This window comes from Maniola hyperantus, chromosome 16 (genome assembly GCF_902806685.2).
Source record: "Maniola hyperantus chromosome 16, iAphHyp1.2, whole genome shotgun sequence".
NCBI lineage: Eukaryota > Metazoa > Arthropoda > Insecta > Lepidoptera > Nymphalidae > Maniola > Maniola hyperantus.
The window spans coordinates 4,610,651-4,637,677 of NC_048551.1; the positions used below are offsets into that span (position 1 = coordinate 4,610,651).

At 38.6% G+C, this 27,027-nt stretch overlaps 1 protein-coding gene across 1 annotated transcript in view; it reads left to right on the forward strand.

Annotated features, from left to right (window-relative positions):
• The window catches only part of LOC117989434 (homeobox protein unc-42), a 34,044-nt gene extending 10,924 nt beyond the window's left edge, over positions 1-23,120 (forward strand). Inside the window, exons 2-6 of the mRNA XM_069503781.1 lie at positions 3,120-3,283; positions 3,917-4,024; positions 8,616-8,783; positions 19,233-19,374; positions 22,995-23,120. Coding sequence (XP_069359882.1) covers positions 3,120-3,283; positions 3,917-4,024; positions 8,616-8,783; positions 19,233-19,374; positions 22,995-23,104 — 692 coding nt within the window. The 3' untranslated portion in view covers positions 23,105-23,120. The remainder of the gene's footprint in view (positions 1-3,119; positions 3,284-3,916; positions 4,025-8,615; positions 8,784-19,232; positions 19,375-22,994) is intronic.
• The last annotated feature ends 3,907 nt before the right edge of the window (positions 23,121-27,027 follow it).

A 27,027-nucleotide genomic window follows, 5' to 3' on the forward strand; every position in this document is an offset into this window, starting at 1 on the left:
TGTTTGTTCGTTTGTTAGTTTGATTCCTTTTCCTAAAATAATTAACATTCTTGGGCAAATCTCGTTCATGCAGGGCATTTTTTAAGCTTTTTATTTTTGATAGGGATTAAAATAAAGCCCACTGTTGCTTTTTGCTAGTGCAGTCATCCGACACCTCTCCACCACCACAGATGGCGCTTTTATGTCAATCGTAATAATTAGGGGATTAGGGGCCCCTAATGACATGTTACATTGAATCCTTGTTACGCCCCCGAACAAATGTTCCCTTCATCGCTACAAATAAATATTGTGCGTTGACTTGTCGCAAGTCACTCGCGATTTTGGCACGTTGTAATCTTTTGTACTCTCGATTATAGGGTACTGACCGGCCCAGATATAAATTTTCACCTACTAATATAGTAGAAGTAATATTTAGCTGTATTGTAGTGATAATTTGTTCCAATTGCACGAGGAAAAATCAATGAAAGCACTGAATTAGATTTTTTATCAATTTTACAGAACGACGAGACGAGAATATCGTAAGGATAAAATAATATAAAGTAGGAACATATAACTGAGATGATGTACTTAAAATCCTTATTATAAATGCGAAAGTGTGTTTGTTTGTTGGTTTGTTAGTTTGTTAGTTTGTTAGTTTGTTAGTTTGTCCTTCAATCACGTCGCAACGGTGCAACGGATTGACGTGATTTTTTGCATGGGTATAGATAAAGACCTGGAGAGTGACATAGGCTACTTTTTATCTCGGAAAATCAAAGAGTTCATGGAATTAGATTTTCAAAAACCTAATTCCATGCGGACAAAGTCGCGGGCATCAGCTAGTAACATTTGAAATGTGAACGTGTTGGAAAAAATCAGATCATTATAATTGCACAGAAAGGTAAATAGCTGAACATTGGCATAGGCTTCTTTTTATTTCAGAGAAAAGCGTTCCTACAGGACAGCTTCAGTAAATCCACATACCTAGACAAATTCACAGGCAAAAGTTTAACAATAATAAAAATTGCAGTGTAGTTACAACAAATTATACTCCCCTTGTCACATTATCAATATTAACAGCTACAAATTTAAAAATCAAGGTTTGAAAAATTTATAACGTTACCTTAATTTCGTTACCGTAAAAACGTCAAGCGAAAAGCGTAACCGATATACGCCAGCAAAGCTTGTAAAACATAGAAGCGAGTGAAAAAAACTGCCTTTTAAACGTTAAAAGGCTCCGTTTACCGCGGACGCAAACACTTAGCTCCATTTTAATTAATAAGTAGCTGGAACGACGTCAAAGGGAATGCATGAATACTTGCCAAACCGACCTCTGACGGTGCTTTTAAAATCTCCCCCTCTTAATTCAGAAGCTCAGAGAAACCAAAGGTAAACTGATTATGTCGCCAATATGCAATTTTTTACAGAAACGGGCGTAAAGACTCGTGTATGTGGAAGCGTGTGATTGCTATGTAACTAATTGAGGAACCAAATATCTATATTTTTATCCAAGAGATAGTTTTTCAATTTAAGTATTTCATGGTCTAGATATAATATTTGAAAGGAATGTTAGTACAGTATGGTATAATAATATTGCAAATTGATCTCTTAAAAAGAGCAACCGCCGAGTTTCTTGCTGGTTCTTCTCGGTAGGAACGGCATTCCGAACCAGTGGTAAATTAAACTAGTTGACGATTCAAAAGCACTTGTAAAAGTTTACTTGAATAAAAATAAATTCTATTCTACGCTATGTCCAGTCCACGCGGACAAAGTCGCGGGCGACTTTGTCCGCGTGGACTACACCAATTTCAGACCCTTATTTTATCCCCTTAGGGGTTGAATTTTCAAAAATATTTTCTTAATGGATGTCTTACGTCATAATAGCTATCTCAATGCCTAATTTCAGTCCGATCCGTCAGTCGGTCGTGCGTTGATAGTTCAGTCAGTCAGTCAGCCACCTTATCCTTTAATATATTTAAATATTGGTAAAAATATAACTTTGGTAATGATTACGTAGATTTAAATACCAGGTGCGATATGATTTTCAGAAATACTACGATGGCAACTATAGACGCCTTGAAAAATTTCCGTATAAAAGTCATATTTATATGTACCTATAGGTAAACTCGTGAAAATCAAGCAACAAGCTGTTCATTCATTCCGAGTGGTGCACGGAGTCGGTGCCGAATCATGAGCTGTAACAGTGTTAAAGCAACGCAATTACAATTACGACCGGTCTGAACTTGACCTAGGGTAAGGATCGATGCGGGCCGCTATGCAAATAAGAAGCGTTTCTTTGAGTCAGCCGGACCCGCGCTAAGTGAGGTCGAGTGATCAGACCTTTTGTTGTGAAGTATTAGCAAGCTCTTATTTGCTTTGCTACGTTTGTACGAATGTTTATGTAATGAGTACGGAAGACTATCGCAGCTAATTTTAATGTTGTGATGAATTGATGATTTATACAATTATAACGATGAATTATTTTAATGATTGAAATAATTTGAACAAATAAAAGTTTGTGGTCGCTTTTGTCGATAAAAATCAGGATTTAGTCCGCGACAGGTTGAAACGACAATCGGGGAGAAAACGCCCGGCACACCCACCCACACAGCCCCCGCGCTAACTCAGTGGGCGAGCGCGGTTGACGTGGGGGTATGCGGGGCGTCGCGTCCCCCCGCCTCATACCCCGATTGCCATCTCAACCTGTCGTGTACTATAAGTACCTATCGTTCACTTGAATTTTCCAAAAAAAAATGGGAAACAATGCAACACAAAACATTTCAGAAAAGTTACATAAGTAATATTAGCACTGTATAAGGAGAGTAACAGTAGTCCAACATCTCGCTCTCTCGTGGTAAATGCCGACAAGCGTCGTGACAATGTCTGCAGGATAGGTTTGTCACAAGTAAACAATAAGTATACTTATTTTGTTTATTTCAGATCAATATTGGTACAGACAGACAAACATAAAAAAATACTGTTTAAAGTTCTAAATCGATATAAAGCTTTCTCCGATTAATATTTCCATAATTTACCCAAGCCGAAACTTACTGAGATAAACGCTAAACAAGTCTTGTTCTGTTCCATCTAGTTACCGTCAAAAGAATCTGTAGCATTGGTAAAGCTTTTATTTTCTTTAACAGCTGAAGGAGCGTTCAAAAAGTTAAAACCTGAACCTGGCGGGACGGGTTCTGGTGGAACATCAGCGTTGTCCCCATCCCTCGGTCCCCAGCATGTGGGCCACACGCCCACCACAGCGTCCTGTCCCACGCCCGCGAGACGACGGCACAGGACGACGTTCACGCAGGTACATACTTTATACACACCTACAGCTAAGCTTGAGACACCTTTCACTAGCTGTCCTCGTCTCTCAGTCATCAACGTGACCCGCGAGACGACGGTAGAGGACGACACCATGTTCTTGATACATACAGCTGTAACTTGAAGTTGGCGGGGAAGGACAGACGCCTCAGGTCCTAACGTTAGCTTTGCCCCGTCCCTCAGCGCTCAGGTCTTGGAACACAAGCCCGCCCACGGCGTCCTATCTCACGCCTGCGAGATGACGGAATCGGACAACATTCAAGCAGGTACTTTATACGTACCTATATGAATACAGCTATCTATTATTTTTATCTATCTATATATCTATTTTTTAGCTATGGGGGCATGTGGCTCAGAAAGAACTTCAGCGTTTTCCCCTTATCAGTCACACTTCTTTCACGACACGACTTCATAGATATACTAATTACTATCAAAAATGACGCATTTAAAAACTTAGAATTCCATCATTAGCAATCGGATTATAGGTTACGTATCTATATTCACCAAAAATTAACTAAATACTAGTAGCCAGAAGCTAGAATAATGACCACATTAATTCCTATTCATTAATAATTGGACCATAGTGTATGAAATCCAAAATTCGTATTTCCCCGTACAGGAGCAACTAGCGGAATTAGAAGCGGCGTTCGCGAAGTCCCATTACCCTGACATTTACTGCAGAGAGGAGCTGGCGCGGACGACCAAGCTCAACGAAGCGAGGATACAGGTCTGTTGTGACACTTTATTTTAAACTAGCTTATGCTCGCAATTTCGTCCGCGTGGACTACATAAGTTTCAAACCCAGGGGTTGAATTTCCAAAAATCCTTTCTTAGCGGATGCCTACGTCATAATAGCTATCTGCATGCCAAATTTCAGCCCGATCCGTCCAGTAGTTTGAGCTGTGTGTTGATAGATCAGTCAGTCACCTTTTCCTTTTGTATATTTAGATAATTTACCTACTAAGCATATAACAAAATTCCATGTATCAAAGTTCCTAGAACGAAAAAATCTTTATTTTGAAAGAGCTTTAGGGCGGTTTCAGACTAGCGTTTTATACGCGCGTATGAGCTCGGTTTTGATAGGCGCGTATAGGCGCGTATAGGCGCGCCTTTTGGCACACGCTCAACTCTGAGCGTTGACGCGCTTCTAAGCTCGTATAAGCGCGAGCCGCGAGAGACCACCACCCACCGGGCCACCGCCGGGTTCGAGCGAACACGCCGAAATATGCCCGTATACGCGAGTCCGGTTTTTTGAAGCGCGTAATGTAGCGTGCGTGTAAGCGCGTATGCTGAAACGACCGTATACACGCAAAAAATACGCTAGTCTGTAACCGCCCTTAGCGAATGCATTCATTTATAGTCCGTACAAAATGACTTCTCACGCGCCATTTTAACTCTATGGGTCAACTGTCATGTCAAAAGTACGGTTCACCTATAAAATAAGGGCTAAAATCGTATTTTTGACAATCACACATAAAGACACACGGGTGAGAAGTATCTAATTTTACCTACGCATTATATCAACTTGTATCTCTTTGGAAATATTGAGTAATCATTTATGGAGCCATTTCTCTTATTTCAAGCCGACGAAAAAAAAAGGCGAAAAAAAAACGGGCCGAGTTGAGGACCACCTTCTTTTTTGAAGTCGGTTAAAAGGTCCCTAGCTTGAACGACAACATTTTTAAAACAAAAATAAATTAAACTACGAGTTCTACGAACTGATCTCAATCTCAACAGCGAAGGTTTTTCGCTTGACATAGTTCTCCTCTCCGTAAAACTATAAAGTACCTTCATTCAATTAGGTACTAACTATTGGTTAGGACTACCCTAGCTGTTAACATATTATAGATAGTAGGTATGCTACCTACATAGTATTTTCTGTAAGAGGAAGAGCCTTAAAGTTTTTAGACTCTACCTAGAGCTTTAACTGGTTAAGGCCATTTGTGGATTCATTCGTATTCGATTCGTACTTATTTGTTTTCGTAAAAATACAATTCAAAATAGTTCTCATACAAAATGTACATGCGCTTGTAACACTCATTTTAATCGTATATTGACGGATCCGTATGGATACGCATCAAATGTGTGCACAAGCGTACGTGCGTTTTCTATGACGGCCAATTCGAATCGTATTTTCACGAATCACGAAAACGCATCGAATACGAATGAGTGCACAAACGCCCTAAGTCTCAACCAAATAGAGAACCTACCTAGTATATGAATAAAAGCGAAAACGATTCCCGTCGGTCTTTTTCTTAGCTGGAATTGTCGAAATATCAATGATGCGAGAATACTTCGGTAATATAATTTGTAGCGTAGGCCGGAGGCGGATTGAATTAAAGCGCCATCTGTCGTCCTCGACTGTATGAATACGAAATACTTACAGTTGTCAGCGATCCTTATCTCAGTTTTAAAATTGCTCAATCCCTCGGGACACACGCTATTGATTTGTCCCAGGAGTACCTAATTCGGTGCTTAAGATATTTTATTCAGAACGTGACTCAGAAACAACAACAACAACAAGCAAGCAAGCAAGCAAGTTTGTTTTTAAGAACAAGCTCTATTTATAAATAATTCGTACCAAAAATTCTTTAACGATAAAGTACCTATTCACGAAGGAAATTCTATGTACTTATCAAAAAAATTGTTGACTTCTTACATCTTGCCTAATTCGTTGTAATAAACTCCTTAAATGAGTCTCTCAGAAAGACAAAGTCGTGCTTAAAAATATGAAAGCTTCGACGAAATGTCATTACATCGCAGACTTTTGCATACATCCCGCCTTTAAAAGCTCGTGAAACGTACGCAGCATGAGTACCAATAGCAATACACGTAGGTACAGTAAGTTGGCCTTACTCGTAGGTACCTACACTGGTGCTCTCATACTCGTAGGAGGCTATTAACGTTCAGGCGACGCTACATAAGAATGTAAACGTTAAAGACGACGACGACGTTGGGCACCCTCCTTGTAGAGGAAATTTCGATATAAAAATACAACGCTGTCAGGCGAGCCAGGGGGTGGAGGGAAGGGTGAGGGGTGGGTGGCCCCTGAGGCATTGCAATCCCATCAAATGGATCCGTAACGAAGTTAGCCGCTCATCCTCCCCGCGCGCCTCTCGACATTGTCTCTGCCCTCAAATGAATTCTACAATTGGAAATAAGAAAATGTTTTGTTGGATCCGTGCTTTTTCAGTTTAAAGGCGACCATTTTGAACGGATAACATGACGACGACGTTCGGATAAATGCGTAGGTTTTTATATTATTGGGACAAAAATGACTTTGAGTTGTTTAGTTTGAGTTTTGGAAAAAAATATATCCGTGCTCTCTATCAACTACACATAGCTTAGTTTAAATATTGAATAGACTCTCAAATAATGTTGATAGAGTTAGTAAAATGTCGAATGAAAATGAATAATGAGTCGAATAAATGGATGAGATGAATAAAATAAGTTACAGAGACAAAGTATTTTAGGCATTTTAACTTCTTTAATTTATGTGAGATATACTTACCTAGGTATGTACCTATTAAAGTTATGATTGTTGCTAGAAGTTTTAAGTAGAGGGAGGCCTACGGGCTACGCCGTAGACTCGTGAATCGCCTCTGTGCTGTAGAGGCGATTTTCGTCTAAAGTGACTGCTATAAAATATTAGCAATTATTTATTAATTTATTTTTACATCCATGTTTAGTAAACAAATATACTTAATATGTACCGACCAATGTTCTATTATTACCTAGATCCACCAATTTTAAGAAAATGTCTACCTACAGTCTAAATTAATAATTAGTTGGTTTCTTCTGTTACATAATAATAAAATAATAAGTAAGTACCTACCTACATTTATGCAAATGTAACTAAACCTACTTATATAGATGGGTTTTCCTACTAAATGACTAATTTATTTATTTATTTAAATAATATGTTTTTAAATATCCTCAATTAATTTAAGATTTTCCCGCGAATTTGCTGTGGTTTTAGGTTTTGTAAAATATCAATGATCCCGTTACCTACATCATATAGAAACACAGGAAGAACATGTAAAATCTCAAGTTCCTTGATAAATCAGTCAGTAAGTTTCGCAATTTAGAATACCTAAAAGATGAAACTCTGTAACAGATACCATAAAACCCGTTTCGGAAATTGCCTCGTTTTTCATCACAACGCGCACAAGGGACGGATGTCGAATTGCTTTGCGAAAAAAACTAATATCCCATTTATGTTTCTTCACCCTACTATGTATATACTATGCGTACTATATATTCGGATAATCCATCGTAGTATCAACTCTATTTCATTAGGAAGAGGGTTTGAATTAGCGTAGCTGCTACGTTGAGTGGTGGGATGGTATGTATCGGTGTTATTTGTATGGGGAGTGCGTCCGGAGGGCGGCTCCCTCGGCCCTCTCCCTCTAATCAGCTGTAATCACCATATCAAAGTACGCACGCCTCATTCCCGTTGACAACACAGATTACGGCGATGTTTTGTACTTTGTTATATGCTTGGTGAATTATTTAGGAAGAGTGTAGGCCAGAAAATCAATGTTCGTATTTTCCACAAGGAGCAACAAACTTAATTCGCTATAATCCGCCAACCAAAACTAAGTATAGACTGCGTTCCGTAAGAAAAAAACTTACTGATTAAGTATTCAATGACCAAAACAGACAAATCTGTATTAACGTGCAGCATTCGATATGCACCACTTGCCCTCCCACTACTAAACAAACAGGAAAAGCAAGCAACTATGCAAGATATACGCACCACTACCACATCCACAGTGACTGTGAATGTGGTAGTGGTGCCAACACAAATCTGCTAAAACACAATTTTGTAAGAATAATTCGGTATTATGTATTTTTATGCCTAGGTTTATTTTGTAACACCCGTTAAGTAGGTACCTAATCTACAAAAATCTACCTGATAATAAAAAAAATCAGATCACTGGTAAAGATTGCCTAGAGGCTAGATATACCTATATGAAAAGACCGAATTTTGACAAAATTATTGAGTTGAGTACAGCGTACTATTTTATTGTGATTTTGATATTAAAAAACTGCATATTAATTTCTACACTGCTATATTTTACGCCATTAGCACATCAACGCATATACGGATGTGCGCGGAAGCGAAACGATACACATTTTTATTCCTATGACGGACGTACCTAACCGTAAACGCATACACCGCGAGAATGCATCAGTGTGCTAGGAGCATTAAAAATACTAATGAAAATCCGTGTAGCCTACCTAGACCTATAAGTTAGGTCAATATTTGTATATAAGTATATTAGTACATTATACCAATCTTGAACATTGTACAGGTCTGGTTTCAAAACCGTCGGGCGAAGTATCGCAAGCAAGAGAAGCAGCTGCAGAAGGCACTAGCGCCAGCGGTGCTGCCGGGCTGCAACGGCATGATGAGGAACATCCAGGGCTACCGGGGCTACCAGCCCTACCCGCATCCGAACACCATCAACAGATATCCACAGGTAAAATATCTGTTTGTTTTTAGGGTTCCTTACCTCAATAGGAAAAAGGAACCCTTATAGAATCAATTCGTTGTCTGTCTGTCTGTCGTGTCTGTCAAGAAAATCTATAGGGTAATTTCCGTTTACCTAGAAACATGAAATTTGGCAGGTAGGTACGTCTTGTAGTACAAGTAAAGGAAAAAATTATAAAACCATGAATTTGTGGTTACAGCACAAGAAACAAATTAAAATGTGTTCATGAACAAAGAATTGGTATTTTCAATTTTCAAAGTAAGATAACTATACCAAGTGGGGTATCATTATGAAAGGCTTTATCTGCACATTCTAAAACAGATTTAGTTAGTTTTGCGGTTCGTTAGCAAAACTAATTCTTACCTATGATAAGAGTTCGTTACATAAAATTAGTCACGGCATATTGCCATATAAGTAGGTGTATGGACAAGGCGTGCAAGATTATGAAATAGTACTTAATAAATAACATTAAGTAAAAAATATCATCAAGTACATTCATTGAAGGAATCACATTGTTCTGAAATTATTATCAAATAAGAAATAACACTTAATCTCTATATATATAAATGAATCACTGAATGTGTTGCTGATCGCAAATCTCGAGAACAGCTGAACTGATTTCGCTAATTCTTTTTTCATAATATTCCTTGAAGTACGGGGATGGTTCTTACGGAGAGAATTTTTTTTAAAAATTCCTGAAAAATAATCGACTGTTAGCCGGTACGAAGTTCGCCGGGGCAGCTAGTTATTAAAATAATTAAACTAAATCAAGTAGGTATAATCAGTTAAGTTGAAGAAAATTGTTTTCTCCAACCAGTAAACGAAGATAACGATGACCTTACAAAACATTATTTAAGCTGATTCCAAACAATAACAAAGATTTCACGAATCGGGTGCGAATTCGCTCGTTAGCATGCGCCGCTAATCAGTCGCTGTGATTACACTTTAAGGGGAAAGGAAGTGTCAAATCGCGAAAATGCTGTAAATTTGAAGAAAAAGATTTTCTTTCCTAAAGCATTAATAGCTATTAAATACATGTAATAAAAAACTTCAATTTGTGAAGATCATAATGACCTATATCACATTTGTTCAAATTATCCCGTTTTTTGAAGAATTGATGTTGAAAACATTGCTATGATCAACTTGTTTTGTTGTTTTTTTCTTTAACGGCTAAACGTGTTAAATTCAAACCATCACAAAACAATATGTTTAGGTTATCTTATCATTTTAAATTATTGGTTTTAAACTAAATGTTTTTCATTTCTTAAATAATCTAAAACGAACGGAAATTATTCATTTTCTTGCAGGCGCTAAATCCTGTCAGTAGCCTTTTGGCTGTCATGGCGGGCGGAGCTTCGCGCATCCATTTCTTCGTAAAATTACGCTATAAACTTATTATTTTTGAATGAAAGTTGTGTTTATATGTACTGGTAATGGTTGAATAATAAAATAGGGATTTACTTATCTGAAAATGAAGCCTGCTCACTACTCAAATTTATTTTAAAATTATCGTAGTATTACGTACTAGTTGTGAGGTTGTCATAGATTATGTTGACAGACAGTAATATTTTCTAAGTAAGTATTATACCTATGTGTCAGATCCATATTTGAATTTCATTTCATTTAATTTCATTTCATTTCAAGTGGCAATGAGCGCTCGTAATTCGAAAAGCCAATATATATTTACAAAATACGATCCCAATTCCCAAGGTACTGGAATGGCGACCTCGCACCTGAAAGCGCAGCGTTAGAAGACCCCCTCTAGGTGGACAGACGAATCAAACGAGTCACAGGGAGCCGCTCGATTCAGGCGGTGAAAGACTGTGCCATGAGGAAGACCTTATTAGAGACCTATGTCCAACAGTGGACGTCTGTCGGTTGATGATGATGATGATGATGATGATGATTATGCCTTTCTTCTTCTTCTTAAATTTTGAAAAAAAAATTTGAAAGCATCTGGCATAACCTGTTAACTTGAAGCCTTAATAATAATTATTAAGGCTATTTCAAATTAAATTGATATTTAAAACTAGATGATGCCCGCGACTTCGTCCGCGTGGATTTGGGTTTTTTAAAATCCCCTGGGAACTCTTGCGAGATAAAAAGTAGCCTAAGTAGCCTTCTCTGGGATATAAGCTGACTCTGTAATAAATTTCATCAAAATCGGTTAAACTGTTGGGCCGTGAAAAGCTAGCAGACAGACAGACAGACACACTTTCGCATTTATACTATTAGTATGGATTATAAGAAAAAGATTTATTGCCTCTCAGCCCTCTGAGAGACGTTAGGTTAAGTGAACACGAATTATGACAGTTCTGTGTTCTAGCGTAAGCTTTAGGTCTTCTGATAACGTCAACAGTGACATTTCGGCTGCCTAAAATCCAAACCCTGTAAACGACATCAGACGATATCGCAGGGAGATAATTTAATTTATTTTATTTTAAGACTAAGTATTTTCAGTAGATTTTCTAGTAGTTAGACTTTGTTAAATAATGCAGAAAAAACATTATTGTATGCAAAGTATTTTCCTTGCAAACATTTAACATGTACCTATAGTACGTGACAGGTCGAGATGGCAATCGGGGTGGGGACGTCACCCGCGCTATCACGCACCGGGTTAGCGTGGGGGCTGTGCGGGTGTGCGGGCCTTATACCCCGATTTCCATCTGTCATTTTCTCATCATTCATCTCGCGTACTATAGAGCTTATTGCCTTTCCTATTCTTACTTTTAATACATTATTAAACGTCTTTACTGTTTTGATTTGGATTTTAGATCATGGGTTATGTTTTTAAAATGGTCACAGCGACTTACTAGGCTTTGAATTGGTTTTCTCATTGTATAAGGTGCACTTACTATATATAGCCTGCGACAGGTTGAGAGGGTAATCGGGATATGGCAAGGGGACGCGCCGTACACCCGCACGTCATAAGGCGCACGACTGCACCGGGTTAGCGCAGGAGCTGTGCGGGTATACGAGGCGTTCCCTCCCCGATTACCATTTTTTCAACCTGTCGCGTACTGTAGGTTTAGACTTTAGAGGTATCAAAATTTCTGTTATATGGAAAACCAGAGGATGCCCGCGACTTCGTCTGCGTGGATTTAGGTTTTTAAAATCCTGTGGGAACTCTTTGATTTTCCGAAATAAAAAGTAGCCTATGTCCTTTCCCGGGATGCAAGCTATCGCTGTACCAAATTTCGTCAAAATTGGTTGAACGGATGGGCCTTGAAAGGCTAGCAGACAGACAGACAGACCGACGGACGGACAGACAGACAGACCGACGGACGGACAGACAGACACACTTTCGCATTTATAATATTAAGTAGGTATGGAGTATAGATATGGATGTGGAAGTATAGATTTTAATGCTGTTTTCCTTACAATAATGGGAGATACTATTGAAGTAAAAATTATGACATAAGATAACGATTTTTCAAAAAATGTCATTTACTGGTTTTCGATATGGGGCGGTCGGTTTAATCAGGTTCTAGGGTAAAAGACTCAAGTGAATGAACAAATCACAGGTTTTTACCATAAATAAAAACTACCAGGAATTAAACCAGCTGATACAAATTTTTATGAATAAGAGTTTTTAAGGGTTTCCGTACCATAATCGTAAAAACCAGCCAAGTGCGAATCAGACTCGCGCACTAAGGGTTCCCTACTTCAATCGTATTTTTTATCGACATTTTGCACGATAAATCAAAAACTACTTACTAGATCTCGTTCAAACCAATTTTCGGTGAAAGCAAACTTTCATGGTAATATCATCATATTTTTTTTTTGTTTCATCATTCTAGTATTTTAGAAGTAACAGGGGGACACACACACACACACACATTTTACCACTTTGGAAGTGTCACGCAAACTATTCAGTTTGGAAAAAAAATATATTAGAAACTTCAATTTCATTTTTAAAGACCTATCCATAGATAACCCACACGTATGGGTTTGATGAAAAAAAATTATTCAGTTTCAGTTCTAAGCATGGGGAACCCCCAAAATTTACTGTTTTTTTCTATTTTTGTGTGAAAATCTTAGTGCGGTTCACAGCATACGTCTACTTACCAAGTTTCAACAGTATAGCTCCTATAGTTTCGTAAAAAAGTGGCTGTGACATACGGACGGATAGACAGACAGACATGACGAATCTATAAGGGTTCCGTTTTTTGCCATTTGGCTACGGAACCTTAAAAATGGAACCCTTATGGTTCGATTTGCTCCGTCCTTCCGTCTGTTTGTCTATCACAGTCGATTATTTCCGTAAGAGTCGGTTCCCACTTGTCGGTTGTCGGGCCCGAATTTTAATCGGATGTTCCAGTGGCAGAACATTTTATATGATGCACGCTTGACTAAAACCGATTTTGTGTTGGCGCCGACAAGAAATGTCGGGTGTTTTGCCAGCCCTCTACGTTCGGAATAAAATCGTGTCGGATTTTGCTCGCCTATGAGTAAGTATGACGCTGTTTACAAAGGTCCTAAGTGACTTATAAACTACTAGGTGATGCCTGCGACTTCGTCCGCGTAGAATTAGGTTTTTTAAAAATCAATCGTCAACTGTAGGTGTTACAATTGACGGTATACGACAAACATTTACTACTTTTGCCTCTATTCTCTCTCTCCCTCAGTCGAGTTTTTTTTGTTTTTTGATCTTTAATATAGAAGGAAAACGTGACTGACTGACTGACTGACTGACTGATCTATCAATGCACAGCTCAAACTAATGGACGGATCGGGCTGAAATTTGGCATGCTGATAGCTATTACGACTACGACGACGATAGGTATATACCTATCGTCGTCGTAGTCGAGTAATATATATATATATATATATATATTACTATTATGGATTGTATATATATTGATATTTATAATAGATATGTATATGTATGATAGTTATGTATGTATTACTGAAATAGTTAGGTACTTATTAATTAATTATATTATATTGTTTTATACTACTTCATTTTTCTGTATTGCGTGTAAGTACTATCCAACACACCTAGTTTCTCCTTTCACCAAAGGTTGCCTGGTAGATTGCTGCGAGCAATAAGGCCGCCTTTGCATACAATCTTTTTTTCGTTTTAGTTTCTTTGTCATGTTATGTAATATTTTTTATGTGCAATAAAGTATTTCTATCTATCTACGACGTAGGCATCCGCTAAGAAAGGATTTTTTGAAAATTCAACTCCTAAGGGGGTTAAATAGGTGTTTGAAATTTATGTAGTCTACGCGGACGTAGTCGCGAGCATAAGCTAGTCTTATATAAATTCTATTTGTGAAACTTGTCATCAGCTTCAATTTTCTTCTGTTCTTATCAATTTACTTTTCCAATTAGCTGTAAGTTTTCCTGTTAAATAAAAAAATATAAGTATAACAATCATTAATACCGCGCATTATTTTTGCTCTTTTTGATTATTAAATAATTTATGACTATAATATAGATACACAAAATAATAAAAAAATACTAAATGATGCCCGCGATTTCGTGGGCGTGGATTTAGGCTTTTTGAAAATCCCGTGGGAACTCTCTAATTTTACGGGTTAAAAATTAGCCTTAGCAGACAGACAGATACACTTTCGCATTTAGTAACCAACTTCCAAAATGGAGATGGTTCTCAATTCGGCCCGTTTTTTTAAATGTATGTACACCGATTTTTTCGAGGTTTCGTATTCGTTCATTTACTGGAGTCCTTTACCCTAGTACGTTAAAGTACTAAAAGTGCGTGTTAGTAATTAGTATCAGCTGATCAAATGTCAATAAATTGCGTCAAAACCAAACGCCAAAACAAAAATTGCTAGTTTCAAGGTGAAACGGCAACTGTCATTAGCGAATGCAATGGCCTTAATGAGATTGCTATCGAAATTCCAAAATAATGCAAACAGCACACTATATGCTGGCGGCCATACAGACAATACATTCGTTAATATGACGAATATATCGGCGGATTGAAGTTTTCATACAAGAACACGAGTGTTGGTTATTTCATTGTAAATTAAAATCAGAGCTTTTAAAAAATTTACCTTTTTATTACGGACTAGCTGACCCGGCGAACTTCGTTCCGCTTAACAGTCGATTCAAATTTTTTTTTTAAATATCAATTCACTATCAGAAATTCTAAAATCCCCACGATTTAGGACTTCAGTACTTTGCAGCATCAGGATTGAGGAGTTAGGATCCGAAGTTCAATGATGTAGCCTATGCTTGGTACCTAAAATAATTTTGCTTCATCCGCAGTTCCTGAAACATTATAGTTTAGGAGTGCTGTACCCTACATCATCAGGGTTGAGGAGTTGAGACTTGAAGTCTGAGAATAAAGTCGTTGCTTGGTACCTACAATATGAATTCACTATGAACACTTCCTGAATCTTGATAACTCAGGCGGGCAGTAACCCTGCAGCATCAGGATTAAGGAGTTGAATCCAGAATTTTTTATGTGACCACCACGAAAACTTTATTTGTTGATTTAAAAAAAAAAATTGCAAATCGGTCCAGAAATCTCGAAAAAATCGATGTAGAAAAAAGAACCACCTCCTTTTTGACAGTCGGTTAAAAACCGATGACCTTGAAATATTTACGGAACAATTTTTAAAATATCCCCTTTCTAACAAAAAAAAGAATGAATGAAATCGGACTACGCGTTAATGAATTACAACTCAGTATACATTTTAACTTTCATCCCCTCTCCTACGGGAACCATGCTGAATTTCGGGATAAAAAGTATCCTATATTCTTCCTCATAGTATGACCTCAAATCGTACCAAGTTTCATTGGAATCCATTCAGTAGTTTCAGCGTGATGCGCGGCCGTGATACAGACAGACAGACAGACAGACAGACAGACAGACAGACAGACAGACCGACAGACAGACAGACAGACAAAAATGAAAAAAAATACGGTTTTGGGTTCAGTATCGATTATAGAGTGCCCTCGAAAAAAAAGTTCAAAATATCTTCAATGTACAGAATTTGACCTGTTACAGTTTTATTATAAGTATTGATGATGTACATTGTACATAAATACTTCCTTAAATTTTCTGCAGGTTTTGAAACTAGAAATCTTTGTGTGATGTCCGGAGACAAGAGAGAACTTAATTAATCTTTAAAAGGTCCACATTACAAAGACCGTCACCTACCAACTATACACGCTGAAATTTTTATGGTTGTTTTCCCGAAGCGAAATTTTGTCAATGTATTACAATCGATTTATAACTATAAAAAATTATTAGGGTCAAAAATAGCAAATTTACAATCGAGAAAAACAAAAAATGAATGAGACCTCGAACCAATAGTGATACCGCGTGCGCGCAGGCTAGTTTACGCCGTATCACTATACGCGCGAGAGCTTATTTTGCTCTAAACTTTTTCATTTTATTGGCAGCGCGATTCGAGTGGATGTACCTACCTACTATTCACGTTACGTCTAGGGAGTTACTATTGCTTCGCACACTTTTGAGTTGTCGATTTTTTTTTTAATTATTTCAAAACAAAAACATTTTTATTTTTTAAGTTTAACTCAAAATTTCGATAGTACTACTGAGGGCAAATCATTCTGCCGCGGGAAGACAACCAGTAAAACTTCACCGTGTATAACCAGATTAATATATTGGAGGGTCGATATTGAAAGAGTTCTTACTGTTGTAGACTCCGTGAAAAGAAACGTATGAAGGAAGCTTTACTGTACGGAAGGTAGCCATCTTTATTTTAGTTGTCAGAGTTGGATTTTGACACGCACGCATTTTGTTATTGTTCAAAATTCTCTCTCGCATTAAATTAATTAAGTATCAGATTATAGCTTAGCTAATTTTTATTATTTGAGATAGGTAGGTAGTTTCCTAATCGTGATATTTAATTCGGTGATTGTGATATAGTTAGAACAGTAATTGTTCGATGCTAATGTACATTGTGTTAAATCGTAACATCTAGTGCCATCCGGTGACTTTGTCTGCAAAGCACTATTAATAATGTTCGCGTAGTTGTTTGACGAATATGGAATATTAATTATTGGTGAATATTAGAGTAATTCGTGAGTTAACGTTTGGCTGAGTGGATAGATTATTCTAAGGACATCCGTTAAGGTTATTTCTGCAAACGCTAGTAATTTAGAATGTAATTGGAGATATACCGGCAGTTGAGATAATGACTAGTTTGAAGTGATAGTTTAGTGTGATAGTAACTTGAAGTTAACTTTGATAGTACCCGCTTTATAATCGTATGACCCGGTTGGTAAAGAATCATTGATGACTCTCGTGTAATGTTGAAATGGATTAGACAATGAGTTGCCCATGAGATCGAATAGCTTACATTCTACCTGGTTTCTGTTGTGATCGCTTATTTGGGTGGATAGTAGTCGTGGCGCGTGTGGCGCACGATGCTATGGTGTTCTGTATGCAGATGTGCACAGAGTGGAGAAGGTAGAGCTATTACGATATTCTGAATTAGTAATGAGAAGTCAATTATAAGATCTGGTTTAGATCGTAAGAGAGTCAATGCAATGATCCTTTTAAGAGCGTTCATGAAGTTGTGATTGATTACCTTGAGATGATTAGATAGCGGAATAGGTCGTGATTTGATTGAGAGGTTGCAATGGCAATTGCGCCCTAATCACACGATGTAGTGTTTAGCTCAGGCTAGCTAGTTTAGAGTGAGGTGAGGGGTCGCTGTGAGGGGTGGTTGGAGGCGACCATAGGTAGGGTTAGGTTAGGGTGATCTGGTTGTGTTATGTTGATGGTTTCCATGTGCGATACGTTACTGAGAACTATTTGTAAAGAACATGGATTAAAGTACCTACTTATTAATTACTACCTTCTGATGTCGGCTAAAGATGAATAATAATTATCAGCCATCCTCCTGTTCTCCGACAAATATATAACCAGACGACCGCACACTGGCGCAGACTGGCGCAGTTTTAAACGCTGTAGGCTTGTTAGTGGTAGGTCCCGGGTTCGATTCACGGCAGGGGTTTGGAATTTAATAATTTCCAAATTTCTGGTGTGGACTGGTGGAAGGCTTCGGCCGTGGCTAGTTACCACCCAACCGGCAAAGCCGTACCGCCAAGCGATTTAGCGTTCCGGTACGATGCCGTGTAGAAACCAAAGGGGTACTTATGGGTTTAATAAAAACTGCCATACCTTTTCCAGGTTAGCCAATTGCATCATCACTTACCACCAAGTGAGATTGTAGTCAAGGGCTAACTTGTATCTGAATTTAAAAAACCATACCTCGCGTGGCCTTGCATCATCGCCTAATGAAATCAGGTCAAGGCTACCACTAATTTAATAAAATTGGTTGCTCTAACGTAATAGTAGTTGATTCGTGTATTATAATAATAATTCATAATAAAATAACTTTGTCATAATTATTGGTGACCTCATCTCATACCAACAAGTTTATTTTTCATAAGATTTTTAAAATCTAAATTGAAATTAAAACTGCGCACGCTAGTCGCGCATAATTGTTTATTTCTTTAAAAACCGATTAAGTATAGACTACCTCTCATCTCATACCTCTAGCTAAAACTAAAAGCTTAATTTCAGAATATAAATATAGGAATAAGTATAGGTATTATCATCGGCTTTATCATAGTCAGATGTTTCTGATTAACAAACTTTTACACATTCGCACGAAATTACTCGAATATTATAATATAAAGTGGTACAATGCCTCGCTGTGGTGGTCTCGATGACGTTTTAGATTTATTTTAATTTAATTTTAATTTTAATTTAACGTTTTTTGCTTTTAATTTAGATTTAAGTTTATTTAATTTTCAGTTATTATTATACCTAGTAGAGACGCAATACGATGAAAATGGAAAATTACACAGCCGAGGATAATCACGATTAAAAATCATTTCCCGCTGTGGTAATTGCCGTGGTTTCAATATTTTCAGCATCGCATTACCTGCCCATTAGTGAAGTGTTGATCGTGATAAATTGCAACCGCGGACCGGTACTCCCTTGCTGGCGAGTAGCAGACAAAATTATGGATATGATTTAAAAATCAAAATATGTTTATTTCATAAAAAGAGTACTAGTGCCTCTTATGCTACCTCTGGGAGGGACTATACCACCGGTTCGGAAAGCAGATTCTACTAATAAGATACTAGATATTAAAATGTAACTAGGTGTCTCTCAAAATGGAGTTTGGAACAATTTAGCCGTAATAAATAACTGATTAATGATGTTCTCCTGACCTATCAGTGAGAGAATTGGCAAACATTAATTGTTTACACGAACCTCAAAGAACTAATAAGGGTACCTTGTTTTTACTAAATGCTAATATTATGGGCACAGCTCTAACTGGACTCAGGCTGCTAAGTTTTTGAATTCTAATCTGACAATGCAAATGTTTTTGGTTCCTATTCCTATCGAAATTTGCTGGTAATTTCTAGTGCGTACTTCTTATATAGTCATATTCTCATAGAAATTGTTGTCAACAGCACCACGGCAGTTACGAGGAGTTGCAGAAGGACATATTCTCGCTGTCGCAAATGGGCGGCGGTTCGTACCCCATGCCGCAGGGCTTCTCCATGGGCCACAGCGCCAATATGAGTGCCGTTGGCATGCGCCAGGACACTATGGGTGAGTGAATGCTGCTATATCTGTTGGTAACTAGTTTGGACAGAAACTGTACATAGTGGCGATCATAATAGATTGGTAAATGTGATACAGGAACTGCAAGAGCCATGTGCATTGTACCTACACCCAAGAAAGGTGAGTGAGCGTTTACAATGGCAGCTAAGAGTATGAAGAGGTGCAGATACCTACCTACCTAGAAATACCTTCGCGCTTTTACGAATAAACTGTATAAATGTACAACATGTATGCTGTTCCTTCATTCCACGTGTCACGACTCACGTTACGCAATATATGGATTGCATTGTAAATCAAGCAGATCCTATAAAATAAATGTTAGTGAAGTAATGTATTTCTATCAAACTGGAGATAATGTGAAATCTGTGAAATCGGATACACAGTCACCTCTTGAAAAGATAGACACCTTCCTAGACTTTTGTTTCTTATCTTATTTATTTTTGTCTCATTTGAGTATGAGTGCATGAAATCACAACTATTTATTAAATTTTACACGATTCTTGATATCTACCGCTAGCACAATGAATAATATAAAACTGAATTAAGTAGATAGGATCTAAGATGTAAGTTTGAAGTGTAAAACAAGGAGCGGTAGCCGGCGCGCGGCAGCTTTCATCAACTTTCTATTAGAACGTCAGGGCAATTATAAAAGTTGCGGGCCCGGATCGTGGCCCCGTTTTATACAAATATCCCTTATAATAATGAGAAAACTTGGTCTTTGCCAGCCACGACTAAGTTCCGCCAGATGATCTCCAAAACGAAAAAAACTTAATTAGAATTTGTTAAAGTAGCTGGAATTCTTTCCTTTTGTTCGCCGCGAAATGTTTTGTCATTGACGTCAAAGCGGTCTGAAGACTATTAAACTTGGTAGAAAACATTACTTCGTATAATTCGTCTTTTGGTACCTACTTATCATTTTTGGTAAGAAATAATTATTAGGTAAAGTAAAATATTTCGCGATCATAAATTTAACATTGTACCTACCTACTACTAAAACTTTTTACTTCAAGAATTAATGAGTAATGGGTAGGTACCTAAGTTTACTAAAAGATAAGTGAAGTTGTTATTCTACTTACCTACCTATTTAAAAGTTGTAAATCTATTCACTGTTTACCTGTTATCTACTTACGACTTTTATGACTTTACTGATTACCTCTACAGCCAAGTAAATGGATTATTTAGAATGAAAAGATGCTGCAGCTTTAATTATATTTTGAAATAAGCCGTATCTGTGTTATATTCAAGAGCTGAAACACCCAGTGCACCTAGTTTTTAGACTTGCTCGAACTAATCACCTAAAATATTTTGGGTGTTCTCTGTTGTCCAGCTCACAGTCAAATTTGCTTAGAAAACTTTTCCTGTATTACTGTAGGTATATTTGAAACTACAAAACTACAAACTGAAAAACATCGGGGGGGGGGGGGGGTTTACACCCGCACGTCACCCGTGCTCGCCCGCACCGTGTTAGCGCTGTGCGGGCATGCGGGGCTTCCCCCCTCCCCCCGATTGCCATCTCGACCTGTCGCGTACTTATACAGTTAGATTCATACCGTAGAAGACGTTGGTACGACTACGTTTGCTAATTCAATGATCCTTGAGTTTGCGGCCGGAGATTATAAATTTGCTGCTCAACTCAAGACATGCTAACTTGTACGGCATATACTTAAGATATATTTCGTATCGAGTTTTGCACTTATACGAGAACATTCGACAACAACAACAACATACGAGATTATACGAGAACGAGTCATTTAGCTATGCCTAATGGGAAAGCCTGACAAAGCTCACTTATATTAATGCAGATTACCGGTACATACCACGATTAATTTGATGATTTTATTTGTCAATATTTCGAACCTATTGCATGGATCGTGGTCACGACGGGACTGAAGTGCTGCGAGAGATGAAGTTCGAGCTGTCATGGGTAGTAGCAAACTACCCTCTTTCTTGTTCTGTTTGCTGGAACCTTTTCAATCGCTTCGCGCACTATCCCATCGTGACCACGTAGGTACCTATCGACAAATAAAACCATCAAATAAATCATGGTGTGTACTGTACCCGGTACCTGCATTAAAATATCTCGTTAAACCATGAAAAAAGTTTAAAATCATAGCTAACATACGCAAGATATAAAATATAAAAGCTCTATTATATAAGTAAATTGACGCGGTAATAGCCTAGTAGTTATAAGACGTCCGGGGTTAGATTCCGAGCACGCACCTCTATAACTTTTCGTAATGTGAGTTTACAGCAACTATCACTTGCTTTGACGGTGAAGGAAAGCATCGTGAGGAAACATGATTAACCCATCGTCGGCCCACTACTGAACACCGGCCTCTTCTCAGAATGAGAAGGGCTAGTCCGCCACGCTGGCCCAGTACGGATTGGTCTTCATACACCTTTGAGAACATTATGTAGAACTCTCATCAGGCGTGCAAGTTTCCTCATGATGTTATCCTTTACCGTAAAGCAAGGTATATTTCATTACGCACATAACTCCAAAAAGTTGAGGTGCATGCCTGTGATCGAACCCCCGACGTCTGAAATACGAGGCTGTCATCTCAACACTAGGCTGTCACCGCACACAATTATGTATTGAAAATGCCCCGAATGTAGGTCCTGCAGTTGCTAGGCGTGAAATAAATCATCCCCACGGATTAGAGAAATTCACTCATCTGAGATCATCCCTAAATTTGCCTTGATTTTATCCGAATATATTATCAAAAACGTTTTAAACGAAATTTTTAATCACTTCATTTTTACGAAATTCGCAACAGCCTATTCCGAATAAGCTACTAAACGCGCCAAAGCGTAAAACGTGTAGCCGCGAGCCGGATTCCTGCGTAGAAAAAAGCGCCCGAGTAATGGAAGCGAGGCATCGTACCGCAGATATTCTAATAAGAAAATTTCCACTACATTTACTTTGGCGGGCGTCCTCGCGGCGTCTTCGCAAATATCTTATTTCCTGAGGCGAGATTGCATCTTGAGAAAACGCGAGGGTCGAGTCTTGAGCTGCTACGGGCTACGACCCTTCGCTACGTCTCAGGTATATCTATATATCTATATCGCTATGTAGTAGCTATTGAGTAGGGGTAAATGCTACGCTCGTAGACCCTAAATTGTAGCTCTGTAATCGATATAATAGGTAGGCATTTACGAGTAAGTCTCTCATGGCAATATCTATAATAAAGTATACTAAAGTCGATGTACTTTTCAACGTGAATTACGTCACAAGGTCTTTGCGAACACATAAAGCTCGCCGTTTCGAGTTTCAGCTCTTATATAATATTGTCTGTAAACTTTAAAGCGCTTCCGACACGGTCAAGCAGCTTGACGTAAAGCATGTAGATTTTTGCTCGAGGCAAGCATTTTGACCGTTTACAAAGTTTGCTTGATGATTGTGTCAAGCATTTACGTGCTTGATGCGATTTTATATTTTTGCTTGACGCAAAGTTCGGACAGCCGCTTGACAGGCGCATCAAGCGCGCATCAAGCAGCTTGATTAAGCAAAGCAAAGCTACGTGCTTGACGTCAAGCCGCTTGACCGTGTCGGAAGCTCTTAATAATTACCAGTATCAATCATTTCAAAGATAACTTTTCTCATACAGGTATGAGTGCAGAAGACGAATGGTACAACAAATCTCTATCCGCTCTCCGGATGAACAGTGGCCACCACGCGAACCTGGCGGCGGCGCCCATGCTGCAGTACCAGACCTAATCGTTGCTGCACGGCGCCGACTACTCTCCGGCGCCGGCGCACGACTACGCGCCGCCTTAGAAATTGGTATTGGTACACGCTAGACCATTTAGAGTCTGAGCCGCGCCGCGGCAAGTCTGATGTGCGGATGATCCACAGATTGAAATTTGTATGAAATCGCCATCAGACCGTGCCCTGTCCGAGTTTTCCGAGCCCCGTTCGAGTTACGTTTCTTTATACAAAATTAAAGTCCGTAGATCACTCGCACTGGACGTGCCTCGCACGTGGCACGGCTTAGACCCGGCACGGTCTAACGTGAATAATCCCTAGCTGATCGCATATCTATAGCACGCTCTGTACATGCCAAATTTCTTTGAAGCGTTCGGCACGTAATGATGACTTTTTATATTAGTTTGTACTAGACTGAAATCCCAAAATACACATATAAATGATGATCCAGTCCAAGGTGACACACGTCTCGAGTTTTAAAAGTTGCCTATACTCTTGTTGTGAAGGTATACCTACTTATAATTTGTAACAGGCGCAAATAACAGAAACCAGAAGAGTTTTGTATATTTTGCGGTGAGCATTAAAAACGAGGAAGCTAATGGCTTCTCATGTTTTTACGACGTATAGCCTGCCTTGCGGTTTGATTATAAACAGGTAAGAGAGGAACATTGTCAAACAGTTTCGCAAAGTCGTTCAGAATTTAGAGATGAACTAGGAAATAAAAACATGATATGATATGATGATAGATGTGTGATCAGCTAAAGTCGCCGTAGCAAAGCACATTGCGTAAGTTGATAATATTCTTCAAATCTTTGACTTTAATGTAAGAAATATTCGCCAATACTTGGAATACTTGGCGTTTGAAATGACTCAGTGAGTGCAACGTATCGTGATTCGTGAAAACGGATGCCACAATGGTTGGAATATGTTATATGAGTGGCTATGTAAAACCAGTCACAACTTCATGATGGCTGTGTGTCGCCCCTCACATTGATCTATCGGTTAAGATAGATGAGAAGGGTGAAGTGGTGCATGATGCTATCCTATTCCTAAAAAGCGGTTCACTGCAAAAAATATTGATTTAGTATCGCTAAAAAGCGTGGAAATTTTCAATAAAAATCCGGCCAAGTGTGATGAAGATGTAACCAATTCAAGGTTTTTGGATTTTTCCCCTTAAGTGTGTTATACCTAGCCTACGTATCTGCCAAATTTCATGATTCTAGGTCAACGGGAAGTACCCTGTAGGTTTCTCGACAGACACGACAGACAGACAGACAACAAAGTGGTCCTATAAGGGTTCCTTTTCCCTTTTGAGGTACGGAACCCTAAAAATTAAAATTTCATAATTTGTATACTTAATAATGTTAATGGTTTTAATTAGTTTTGTTTTACGTATATCGCAATCCAAAAGTTTTTACTCATGCCAAAATATTAGCCCAACGCGCCTAAAGAAGTTTTCGCTTAAATAGGATGGCAGCATGCAGTACGATGGAAAACGTGTCCAACCCACAGTTAGAAGTTTATTTTATCTATGAACAGTGATCACTATTATGAACTGTAAAAGCTTTACAAAGCAAAGCGTATGTTGGATGCGCGCTACTGGAGTCGCGATCGCGGAGCGCTTCAGCTGTGTTGTTCTACGATTTGTACCTACATGATGTACAGTTATAGTCCGCGACAGGCCGACATGGCAATCAGCAATGAGACGGGGGGACGCCCCCACACACCCGCACGACACCCGCGCTCACCCGCCGCGGGCTAGCGTGTGTGGAGCGTTCCCTCCCCGATTGTTAGCTCGACCTGTCGCGTACTATACTTATAAAGGTAATATCGCGTACAGAATAATACAATATGCCATACATTATACAATGCAGGAACTTTGTCGTAGGTACATATTGCTGCTATGTAACACGTTGTAACAAATCCTCATAATCCCACGTTTTGCGTGTGAAATGTGCCTTTATTCACGTTATGAATGTTCCAATCCAAATCGTGTGCGGAGTATTATCCTTTTTGAGACAAACACAAAGGAACGCGCTGTGTAAATAACTTACGGCTCCATAAGATTAGTGTCTTATTACCGTCAAGGCATAGGGGCTGAAAATGTTCCTAAACCGTTTAGAATGTTACATTGGATGTTATATTGCACCAGTCTGTACGCGGCATTATACAATTAAAGATATAATCGTACGTGCGCGTTCAGTGTAAGGCGCAGTCCTAATTATATGTGACATTTCATCGTGCGATGAACCTGCTAATAGAACAATTATTAGGACATTCAATAGATATCAGTATGTACGATCAAATATTTGCATCGTAAGCAAGCTCATCGCGCGATCGATGCGATGGGCAAATTGGCAATGGACGGCTGCGCCACGTTTTGCCGTCGCCTTCTACTCGTTTCAGTCTTAAGAAAAACGTTTATATCAAACAGGTACAAGTACTACTGAGGCCACACGATGCGTTTTCAGTGCGGCGTCGCATCGCCACGAATTTGAGTAAGTATTGAGTTCCACACGAGCACTGCGTTGCCGCTCCGACAGAAGGTCCCGTTGCATCGCACCACCCTTCCCCACCTTGTCTTTCGTGAGGTGCGGGGCCACATGACGTTGACGATAATTTGTAGGATAACGCAGCGGTACCGCTTATGCGCCGCACTGCCAACGCAACACATCGTGTGGCTTTACTCACGTAAGACTGAGGCCACACGATGCATTTCCGGTGCTTTGCGGCGAAGCACCGCTGTGGATTTGAGTACACTGCGTTACTGCTCCGTAAGAGAGTATGGCGTTGCGACGCACTACCGCTCCCCGCCTCGTCTCTCTGGTTCCAAGTCCGTTACGCCGTCGTCGGTCGTCGGCGCCGCACAACGTCGTAGCGGATCGTGTGGCATTTCTATGTAGGATGACGCAGCGGCACCGTTCAGGCGCCGCACCGCCGACGCTACGCATCGTGTGACTTCACTCTAAGGAAAGCCTTGCTTGGATATTATGTATATAGGTACAAAATAGGTTTCGAATTTAATAAAGAACGCTGTTTCTCTATATCGATTACTGTGTATGCTAGTCATTATTGTACATATATTTTGGATTAGTTAAGTGGTAATGTATATCATATATTTTTATTGTTGTATTGATTACGTGAGTTAAACTTTAAGTTAATAATATGTATGACAGCCCCATATTTTAATTTAGCTGTGAATGAAATAACGAGTAAGGTATAATAAAAAAATAGTTTTTAACTCTATTTTAACTAGATATGGGTCGATTTTTCGAATAATAGACAGTACAATTATTTTGTTGTCTTTTTTGTTTTTTTTTTCAATTTAATCAACTCGGTCTGCTCATGGAGCTGTCATATAATATTAAAATTTTAATTACTAAATAATTGCAATACAGCCCTTGTAAATAAATATTAAACCGTTTGCATGATACATTAAATTAAGGTGTTAACAGCTCAACGATACTATAATAATAAAATATTTAGTTAATTAAATAATATTAAATGGTCATTTCCGTGTAATTTTTTTTGGCGATAAATTGGATCATATTGGCGATTTTAAATTTATTTATTACTACCTGATGCCCGCGACTTCGTTCACGTGGAATTAGGTTTTTTAAAATCCCGTGGGAACTCTTTGATTTTTCGGGATAAAAAGTAGCCTATGTCACTCTACAGGTCTTTATCTATACCCATGCAAAAAACACGTCAATCCATTGCACCATTGCGACGTGATTGAAGGACAAACCAACAAACAAACACACTTTCGCATTTATATAAGGGTACGGATTATTATTCTTTTAAAAACGGCAATAGACCTAATATCTAAACGAGTAGATCATTTACATTATTACGTACCTACCTGCCTTTATCTATCCATAAGAAAATTCCAAAACAGTGGAGGAAGATCAAATAAAGTAATTAATAATAATCCA